The following is a 10,696-nucleotide window of genomic DNA, read 5'->3' as shown; positions in this document are numbered from 1 at the left end:
ATGTAGAAATTGCTCAATAAATATAAATATATAAACATAAATCTATATTCTTTTTTTTTAAATTTTTTTTATTTATTTATGATAGTCACAGAGAGAGAGAGAGAGGCAGAGACACAGGCAGAGGGAGAAGCAGGCTCCATGCACCGGGAGCCCGATGTGGGACTCGATCCTGGGTCTCCAGGATCACACCCTGGGCCAAAGGCAGGTGCCAAACCGCTGCGCCACCCAGGGATCCCTAAATCTATATTCTTAATTAGTAGACACTGGTCCGGTGCCGACTGTGTGTCCGGCACTGTTGTAAACCCTTTGTTATATTGACTCATTCAAGTCACACAACGACCGCACGTCGCTGGTGCACGTCACGGAGAATAGCAAGGTGCAGAGAGGTTCCACGGCTGGTTGGCGGCAGAATCGTGATTGAGGTCCAAGCAGCCTGTTTTCGGGGCCCGCAGGCTTCCCCGCGGCGCACGGTGTCGCCTCGGCTGCCTCTGGCCATCGGGCCGGTCATCCCTCTGCATCCACGCACTCATCCTGCATCGGGCTGTGAGGGTGAAGTGAGCGCGGTTGTTGGGATACGAGATATCTGAGGGAATCCAGGAAAAAAATCACTGAGGATGAGTTGGCCATTATTTCCCAACCCCCTGGGACCCCCTCGTGCCCACATGCCGGTCTCCTTTGGACCCTGCTGGAGGCCGCAGGGCGCTGGGGCGCTGGGCCGGCCGCCCCCTGCCAGGGAGGGCCCGACGCTGTCCGGCGACGCGGCTGGGCCAGGGCCTTTCCCCCGGTTGGCAGGCGGCTCAGCAATCCTCCCCTCGCCCCTGCCCCGCCCAGCTGAGATAGAAAGTGCTTCCTTTCCTGGGCCCCAGGGCCGCCTCCCACTCACGCTTTATTGCCCTCTTGGCACCCTCAGGGAGCCTCTGCAACCCTTTAAAAGAGCCAGAGCCTGGAGCAGGACCAGCAGCCCCGGCCCTGGAGATAAGAGGGCCCCGGGGAGCAGGTGCGGGCTTCCCAGGCGGCTCAGGCAAGCGCAGGTGCCAGGTCCCTTTGGCCCTGATGTCTGCAGAGGTGAGCCCACTGCTGGCCTCTGCCCTTGGAACCCGGCCATCCAAGGGGGTGTGAGAACCAGTTCGAGGCCAGGGCGCTGGGGGCTTCTTTCTGGGCTCTCCTCCCACCTGAGCCCACTCTCCCTTTGTCCCACCGCAGGCAGCCGTGTCTGTGTGTGACCCCGAATTTGGCAGTGGCAAGGTGAAGGAGCCAAGCATGGGGGGCAGGAGTCGCGGGTCCTGGTACGAGCGGTTCCTGCAACCCTGTCTGGTGGAGCTGCTGGGCTCTGCCCTCTTCATCTTCATCGGGTGCCTGTCTGTCATCGAGAACGGGACGGACACCGGGCGGCTGCAGCCGGCCTTGGCCCACGGGCTGGCCCTGGGCCTCATCATCGCCACCCTGGGAAACATCAGGTGAGACCAGCTCTGAGCCACCAGCCCGGGGAGCAAAGCTACCGGCAGGGACCCTGGGCATGGACTCAGGGTTCCAAGAGCATCGTAGATGGAGTGTGTGCTGGGGAGTCAGGCTGTCTGGGTTCAAATCCTACCTCTGCAGCCTGTGGCGAGCTCTGTGGCTTTGGGGAAGTCCCTCTCCAAACCCCAGATTCCCCACCATAACATGGGAAGAATAGAGGTGTTTTTTTTTTGTTGTTTTTGAGTTTTTTTTTTTAAAGATTTATTTATTTATTCATGATAGACAGAGAGAGAGAGAGAGAGAGAGAGAGAGAGAGAGAGAGAGAGAGAGAGAGAGGGAGAAGCAGGCTCCATGCAGGGAACCCAACGTGGGACTCGATCCCGGGTCTCCACGATCACGCCCTGGGCCGAAGGCAGGCACTAAACCGCTGAGCCACCCAGGGATCCCCTGTTTTTGAAAGAGTTTTTATTTATTTTATTTTATTTTTTATTTATTTATGATAGTCACAGAGAGAGAGAGAGAGGCAGAGACACAGGCAGAGGGAGAAGCAGGCTCCATGCACCGGGAGCCCGACGTGGGATTCGATCCCGGGTCTCCAGGATCGCGCCCTGGGCCAAAGGCAGGCGCCAAACCGCTGCGCCACCCAGGGATCCCTGAAAGAGTTTTTAAAAGAGTTTTGTTTGAGAAAGAGAGCAAGGGAGTGGGGCAGGGGCAGAAGGGGAGAGCAGGAGATGGGGAAGCAGACTCCCCACTGAGCTGGGAGCCCTGTGTAGGGTTTGATCCCAGGACACTGAGGTCATGACCTGAGCCGAAGGCAGACGCTGAGCGGACTGAGCCACCCAGGAGCCCCAAGAAGAGAGGGTTTTTTTTTTACATTATTTTTCTCAAGCCCACACATAGACAATGCGAGTCAAGTGCCAGGCGCTGCTCTAAGCACTTTCTAGATAGGAGTTCAGTGAAGGGATCCCTGGGTGGCGCAGTGGTTTGGCGCCTGCCTTTGGCCCAGGGCGTGATCCTGGAGACCCGGGATCGAAACCCACGTCGGGCTCCCGGTGCATGGAGCCTGCTTCTCCCTCTGCCTGTGTCTCTGCCTCTCTCTCTCTCACTGTGTGCCTATCATAAATAAATAAAAATTAAAAAAAAAATTTAAAAAAAAAGGAGTTCAGTGAAGCCTCACAACAGTCTTTGGGGGTAGTTGCCACCCCCTGCTCACCGTATGACCACAGAAGGTCACAAGACTTGTCCAAGGTTACGTGGTCAGTAAGTGGCAGAGCCGGGAGGCAAGGCCAGGTGGAGCGCCCCAGAGGGGAGACCTGGGAATTACAGGGTGAGCTTAGCCTGCACCGGGTGCTGTGCTGCCGACGTTCCAAGGGGGCTTTACTTCAGCCTGGGGAGAGCAGGGTTCAGCCACTCGGGAGCTCTTTTCCAGGGCCCGGGTACCTCTCTCTGTCTACCAGTCTGGAGTCTGGGGTCCCATTCTGAAACGGGGCTGCTCCTCTCCAGGGCTGGGCCTCTGAGCCAGTCTGGAAGGAGTTGAGGGATGGTCACCCACCATGTCTTCCTCTGGGCCCCCTGGGGTCTGGGTGCAGGGCAGGAATGGGGCTGCCCTCTCCTCCCCACTCTCCCCCACAACCCTCCCCCCACCACCTGGCACCTCAGGGAAGATGGGTGGGATCCGTGCCTGGTTTCTACTTGACCAAGGTCCATGATTCACTCTGGTGCTGCAAGGCCAGCCTGGGCCGGGGGGTGGCGTGGGGGGATGGCTGGGACGCATTCCCTCGGGGGGCCTGCCTAGGCCTTGGTCTCAGTGGCTTCCTTCTGCTTTTGTGGGTGACAGTGGAGGACATTTCAACCCTGCAGTGTCCCTGGCAGCCACGCTGATCGGAGGCCTCAACCTGGTGATGCTCCTTCCCTACTGGATCGCCCAGCTGTGCGGGGGGCTGATCGGGGCCGCCTTGGCCAAGGTGGGTGAGCCCCACGGGGGAGCGGGGAGGGGCAGGGCATCGGAGGTGCCCCGCTCTTTTCCTGTCAGATTTTCCTCCAGCGGGATTGGGTGGGTCCTTTTTTCCCGGGAAGGGGGCCTTTGGGTCTCACTAAACACACCCTGTTCTGTCCATGTCTGGACACAGCCCTTCCCTGGAAAGACCAGGAAGCAGAACTCGGGACTTGAAGTTTCTCTTCCTGAGGCCATTTCGAGCTTGGCAATGGCTTTGGACAATGTTTCTAGTGTGTTTTCATTCATTTGTATGTGTATTCATTCATTCATTCATTCATGCATGCATGCATTCATTCACTCGTTCATTCATTCGTTCATTCATTTGTTCATTCACTTGTTCATTCATCCTACAAACTGAGGGTTACTCTCCTTGATAAACTCCTGGACCAGCTTCTCTGAATGTCCTCCAGGCTGCCTGCCTTTACGTGGAGTCCCTCTACCTGTGATGGGAGGTAATATTCGGTCTACACCTGGAACCTTCCCTCCTGCCAGCTCCTCCTCCCCGCCACAGAAGTTTTATAGCTCCACATGTAACTTCATTGATGGACTCCCTTCCTCCGGCCTTTGCTTCTCTTTTTCTTTCTTCCCTGTTGCTGTTAGGTCTCAGTCCAACTGGGGGCCCCCGCAAGATGTAGGCTGTGTGGACCTGTGTGTTGGGGGGCAGGGGAGGATGCCTATTAGGCCGGCTGGTGTATGGTGCGTAGCTGCAAGTGCTAGCCCATTGCAGACTTTGGTCTCGAGTCCCATCTCCCTGGCTCCCCTGCCCTGGCCTCCCCATGCCCCCCTTTGAGAGCCCCCCACCCCGCTACAGAATGAAGCTGGACCTTCCCGCTCTGATACTCAGTGCAAAGCAGTTCCCAAGCTCTCCCTCAGGCCAGGCCACTTGCAAACCTGCCCAACACAGTAGTGAGCATTGCAGGGCACATCCTTCCCATGTGGCAGTTTATATGTCTTCTCTTGTTAAATCTCCCCGTGACATCATGAGAAGCCACAGTCAGTTCTTAGGGGGCCCTCGCTGCCTGAGCTGGGGGCTGTATTGGCACCCCCACTTTACCGAGGAGGAAACACAGGCACTGCGGAGTCGGGTTGGGCCACGTTCAGCCGAGCTCATAAGCAGCAGAGTCCAGATTAGGTCCAGGGTCCGGAAGCTTGCTCTGCCGCCTTCCCTCTCCAGGTGCTGGGACGACCCCTGAGGCAACATTCCCCAAGAAACTAATGGGGCTTCACCTTCCAAGGGGCCTTGCGGGTCTAGCGGTGGATTCATCTGACCACATGTGGTTTCAGGGTGTGTTGAGTAAGGAACTTCTGTGTTCTTCTCAAGGAGCGTCATCTAGTTATATAAGCTCTGGACTCACAACCCCCTGCAGCCACTGCTGGGCGATCCCATTTTACAGATGAGCAAAAGGAGGCTCAGGGAGTCCCATGGTTCTCACTGAGCCACACAGTAAAAACTGGAGCGGATTGGACAGAACTGGTCACCACTCTAAGGATTGGGGGCATGAGCTTTGAGTCCCCCTCCCCTTGGCTCCCAGCCTTCTCCCTGCCCCCGCTGTGAGGCTGAGCGCTTCTCTCCGCAGGCAGTGAGTCCTGAAGAGAGGTTCTGGAACGCGTCTGGGGCAGCCTTTGTGACAGTCCAGGAGCCAGGGCAGGTGGTGGGGGCCGTGGTGGCCGAGCTCATCCTGACGACACTGCTGGCACTGGCCGTGTGCATGGGCGCCATCAACGAGAAGACGCAGGGCCCTCTGGCTCCATTCTCCATTGGCTTTGCCGTCACCGTGGACATCCTGGCGGGGTGAGCAGTGGGCCCTGTGGCCAGTCCTGGACCAAGCCCTGGAGGAGGTCAGGTCAGGCCTGCAGGGCTTCCCTGAGAGTCAAAGACTCGGTAGCTAATGGGGGCTATGGAGGTGACGCAAACAGAGGAAGTGAGCCGGCATTCGCAGACAACAGGGAGTGGTGGGGACTGGGGTATCTAAGGAGGCACGACTGTTCACCTCTAGTAATCTATTGCTGTCAGGGAACATGACCCAAAAGTCGTTCTAGGGAAGTCAGAAACCTGACTTCTCTCTCTCTCTTTTAAAAGATTTTATTTATTCATGAGAGAAAGAGAGAGAGAGAGAGAGAGAGGCAGAGGGAGAAGCAGGCTCTATGCAGGGAGCCCGATGCAGGACTTGATCCCAGGACCCCGGGATCACGCCCTGAACCGAAGGCGGGGGCTCGACCGCTGAGCCATCCAGGTGCCCCAGGAAACTGGCTTCTCATGTGAGGTTTTCCATTTTCTGAAAGCTTGTGTGTTCAGCCAGTGGGTGGGCAGGTTTTAGCCTCAGACCTACACAGAGCCTGCATATCCACTGACTCATTTAGGTTGTGCCCCTCAGGAGGCTCAGGAGGCAAGCCTGGGTCTGGGATTATTTCTCCCATCTTACATATTTGAGGAAAACGAGGCCAGAGAGAACACAAGCGACTTATGTCAAGTCATTGGACAGTGGCAAATTAAGGACAGACGTGGGACGAGAGCCCGAGTCTCCCAGGAAAGGGGGCAAGGGAGCCCCTTCCTAAGGCGCACCTGCTCCCTTCCTCGGGGACACCCAGTGGAGCCTTTCCAGGCCCATCCTCCTGGGAGGTCGAGTCGGGGGTGGGGGGTCGGGTGTGCATAGAGCTGCAGCGGTGCTCTCCTGCCCCTAGCGGCTATTGGCTCCTTTGCAATTGACTTGAGCCTTCTGACTTGGGACCTGGCGAGGCCTGTAGGACTCCAGCTTGGGTGACCCCAGATCCAGAGAGGAGAGGGGCTCCTGGAGGAGGGCCCCACCGCTGTAGGAGACGCTGGGTCCCAAGCTAGTGGCACAGCACAGGCCTCAACAGGGGTAGCTCGATGAAATCCTTGTATGTGACTTACGTGTGAGTCACGGGCTCTTAAATGCATGATCTCGTTCATTCCGGGCAACAACCTGTGAGGTAGGTCCTCTCACCTCCTGTGAAACACAGAGGGGTTCAGTAAAGGTCACGCAGCTAGAAATAGCTGGGCTGGGTTTTGAATCCAGGTCAGCTCGACTCCAAAATCTGTTTACTTACCTGATGACTGCTTTTTCAACGTTGGCAAGGACCCAGATGAATCTTCTCTGCCTGTCATCACAGCGTTCTCTGCTGGCCTTTCTTCTAGAAGGATGTGTGGTGCATCTGCCGTTAATAGCACTTCCTGGCTAATAGCCCTTTCGCCTGTGCCTTCTCTGGGATCCCTCCTCCCTCCGCCAAGCCCCACGATATGCTGGCTTCAAGAGGGTTTCTGGGTGGAGTGTGACCTAGACCTAGTTGGGGAAACAAACTTGGCATGAGTTGGGGCCTGGTCGGGATCCTGGTGACCGCCCGGCTGGGTGTTTGCAGGGGTGCTGTGTCTGGAGCCTGCATGAATCCTGCCCGTGCCTTTGGACCTGCCGTGGTGGCCAATCACTGGGACTTCCACTGGATCTACTGGCTGGGCCCGCTCCTGGCCAGCTTGCTTGTAGGACTGCTCATCAGGTAGGAGTGTGACCCATGGTCACTGGCCCCTCTGATGGATACCTGGTGATGATTTCCAGAGCATCTGGGGCTAGAATCTCAACTTGGGGTTGAAGAAGGGAAGACAGAGGCTTCTTCAGAGGCAAAGATCATGACTCTAGGACCTTTGGTTACAGGCAGCAGAAATCCATTTCAACCCAGTTTATGTCACCAGGGGGAATTTACTGGCTCAACATAATTGAAAACTTCACGGGTAGCACTGGCTTCGGGTGGGTTCTCAAGCAGTGTCTTTAGGCCATGGTCTCTGCCCCCCTCTGAGTGGGATTCATGCTCTGAGAGGCTCTCCAGGAGAGGCAGAGATGCTCACCAGGACCTCTAGGCTCATATGCCAGCAGCTCGACGACTCCAGAGGAACTAGAACAACGGCTTTAGCAAAAGTCCGGGGTCTGATGTTCACTGGACTGGCCCAGCTTGGGTCTGAATCCATCACTGTAGCCGTGGGGTCAGGCACGCTTACTGGCTGTGTCTGGACTCGAGGCAAGGTCATGGTTCCCTGTGCAACCATGTGGACCAAGGGTGGGAGAGGAGTGGCTCCTCCCAGGGGTGTCGTACAACTCCAGGGAGCCCTGTCCACCGAGAAATTCATGGCCATGGTGCCCCCAAGAGCAGGCCTGCTAGCAGGTGCCATTCACACGCGCTATAGCATAAACAGCGGGGTGGGTAATAAGGTTGATATTAGGGAAAGGAGCCTATCTGCTTTACTGCATTTCCCCGAACTCCCCTCTTGTGAGCCTCCAAGGTCTGTAGGGTCCTGTGTTTTCTGCTCCAGGTCATGCAGGGGTTAAGATCTGGGTCTGGTCCAAGCTAAGCATACCTCCCACAGTCTGAGAGAGCACAGTCGCTGGGTGGGGCTGGTGCGAAGTGTCGCCCTCACTGCCCACCTGCAGTCCTGGCTTAGCCACTGGCTCGGGCAAAGCATCACGGATAAATCTGCCTGTTGCTTTTGGAAAGGCAGAGATGAGCATCTTCAGGGAAAGGGCTGGGACAGGATTTGGCTATTGAGGCTGGGAAGGCTCAGAAAAGCATCTTTCTGGAGAATTCTGGGCCTGGAGATCTTTGATGAAGGGCTGGGTCTCTCCAGAGCCCCAGATGCTCAGAGACCTCACTGGGCCATCTTTTCTGTAGGCTCTTCATTGGAGATGGGAAAACCCGCCTGATACTAAAGGGGCGGTGACACTGAGGTGGTGGTGTTCCTGCGGCCTCGTCCGGATTGCAGACGGGCGGCCTCCTGCTCGTGCGGCTGGGGTGGAGGCCCAGGGGAGCCAGGCCACCCGCTTCCCCCACGTGGGCCTGTCCTTCCTGATGACAGACTGCTGCCAAGGTCTGAGGATGCTCTGGGCTCTCCGAATTCCTCTGTGCTCCTCAGCGCCCTCAGCCTGGGGAGCGCGCTGCCAGCCCTGCCCGGCACAGGCGTTTTTCCCCGACGGGGAAGCTCCTACGAGCAGAAGAGCAGTTGGAAGAGGCTGCTGTGTATGCATGAGCTCATTTCTGCCACCCCCTTTCTTTCTCCTTCTCCTGGCCCCCGACTCCTCTGTTACAGAAGGGCCTTCTGTGCTCGGTTTCCTTGCTTCCTGCACTGCCAGTCTAGCTTTGCAATAAATAGTCCAGTATTTGGTGTGGACTTGCTTTTTTTTTATTTTATTTTATTTTTTCGGAAATGGGCACTGCTGGGAAGGAAGCAAAAATCCGGGTGGGGCCTTAGCTTAGAGTCTAGTTAGCTGGGGCCTGGCTCAGCATCCAGCACCAAGGTAGGTACGATGCAGGCCCCCCCCCAGAGCCTGTCTCCCACTCAGCTCTGCCGGGAGCTCAGAGTCCATCTCTGATCACAGACTGCAGGGGCCCGCTGCAAAGCCCAGCACCACCCAGGGTGTGGACACGCCCACTCAGGGCACTCTGCTGGGACCAGGGTGGGTATGGGGGCAGAGCTGCAAGGATCTCCGGAAGAAGCTGATAATGTGGCACAACATGGGTCCGGAGAGACAGTGGTCTTTGGAGGCAAGATATGAATATCATGAATAAGGAAGGATTGGAAAAAGAGAAGACATGTTCTGAACTTCACACCTTACAAAAAGAGTGTGCATCGTCTCTGTAAAATCTATGAGTCATTTATGGAAGAGGCTCATTATAACACCATAAAGAAGTACTAGAGAAAAGTAATTCACAACAAGTGAGGACTGGCTCACCATTCCAAGATGAGCAAAACGCTCACCTGAGTAAAAGTGAAGAAAAGGCTCACTAGAGAAAATCACCAGTATGCTTTAAGGCCGCCTGGTGCGAAAACAGACACACTAAGTGCCCAATAGCCAGAGCAGTTTTTGGAGAAGAGTAACAAATGATAATAATAACATCAATGAGCCTAAAAAAATAAAAAAGACAAAGGGAGGCAATAATACAAAACCAGAAACAAGCAAAGTAGAACACTTACAAAGAGTCAGAAGTGTTAAAAGTTACAGAGTCATTTGGCTAAATAAGTAATGAAATAAGCCTTTGGTAAATCTAGTCAGTAACAAAATAGTTATACACACACACATGCCTGCGCACACACTCATGCACACACACACGTGCATGCACACACACTCATGCACACATGTACGCACACATGCATCTGTATGTATACACAGCGTGTATGCACACATGGGCACAGCTAACACTGATTATTTGTTATGTGCTTGGCACTAAGCAGAATGTTTTATACGCATTATCTCATTCACTCCCCACAACAACCCTATGAGGTAGCCCAGTGGGCTGAATAGCATCCCCCCGCATCCCCCTGCATCCATCCACCTGGAACCTCGGAATGTGACCATATGTGCAAATGGGGGCTTTGTAATGTAATATGGGTAAGGATCAATCACAGTGAGATCATGCTGGGTTAGGGCGAACCCTAAGTCCAACGAGAGTGTCCTTGGAAGAGACAGAAAAGGACACACAGAGATGTAGAGAAGGCAGGGGGAAGACAGACGGGGGCTGAGAATGGAGTTATATGGTGCCATGTGCCAGGACCAGGGTCCTCAAGAGCTAGAAGCAGCGAGGGAAGGAGCATGGTCTTGTTGACACCCTGGCTGCTGACATGTGGCCTCAGAACTGTGAGAATAAATTTCTGTTGTTTTAAGTCACCCAGTTTGGGTAATTTGTACAGCAGCCCTAGGAACGTAATACAGGCAGGTACTCTTACCCTCCTCATCTTTCAGAGGAACAGATGGGAGGATCCACGAGATGATGTTACCCAAAGTCACACAGTGAAGTGGTAGAGCCAAATTTTACAATCAAGAATGTTTGACTGTAGGGTTCATGATCTTGGTCATCACACTTCACAGTTTCTGAGTGAGGGACAGTGTGTCTCCTGCCTTGTCCCCCACTTGGCTGTTAGTCCTTCATTAAGAGGGGCAGGAAGACAAGCGTCGTAAGTCTTCTCACCGCTAACGTGCAATTGGGTTTCATGTCAATTTGTAGACCACAAGTGCTCAAGAGGAAAGACGAGCTAATGCATCTTTGTAGCGCCACATTATTTCGGGGCAAGAACAACACAGGCTGATCCCAAGACTCTCAAAGTCATTCAGACCCTACAGGGTAGAATCCGAATCAACCCAGATCATTCCCACCCCACCTCGCATTTTCTCAAAATAAGCAAAATCTGGAATTTGCGGATAATAGAGCTAGAAACTCTATGATAGTAAAATACAGTTGCTA

At 54.8% G+C, this 10,696-nt stretch overlaps 1 protein-coding gene across 2 annotated transcripts; it reads left to right on the top strand.

Moving 5' to 3' along the window:
• The first annotated feature begins 846 nt into the window (after positions 1-846).
• Positions 847-8,627, top strand: AQP8 (aquaporin 8). Of its 2 annotated transcripts, none has more exons than XM_038540006.1 (6): positions 847-997; positions 1,204-1,457; positions 3,296-3,422; positions 5,032-5,246; positions 6,833-6,967; positions 8,132-8,627. In XM_038540006.1, the coding sequence occupies exons 2-6, from the start codon at positions 1,261-1,263 to the stop codon at positions 8,178-8,180; spliced, it is 723 nt and encodes a 240-aa protein (XP_038395934.1). In that variant the 5' UTR covers positions 847-997; positions 1,204-1,260; the 3' UTR covers positions 8,181-8,627. The 2 variants fall into 2 exon arrangements, with proteins under 2 accessions (XP_038395934.1, XP_038395933.1); XM_038540005.1 differs by having other exon boundaries at positions 883-1,065.
• Positions 8,628-10,696: the final 2,069 nt, after the last annotated feature.

The sequence above is a fragment of the Canis lupus genome, chromosome 6 (genome assembly GCF_011100685.1).
Source record: "Canis lupus familiaris isolate Mischka breed German Shepherd chromosome 6, alternate assembly UU_Cfam_GSD_1.0, whole genome shotgun sequence".
In the NCBI taxonomy this organism is placed as follows: domain Eukaryota; kingdom Metazoa; phylum Chordata; class Mammalia; order Carnivora; family Canidae; genus Canis; species Canis lupus.
Note: the sequence above shows the minus strand (reverse complement) of the source record. Positions and strands in the feature narration are given on the sequence as shown.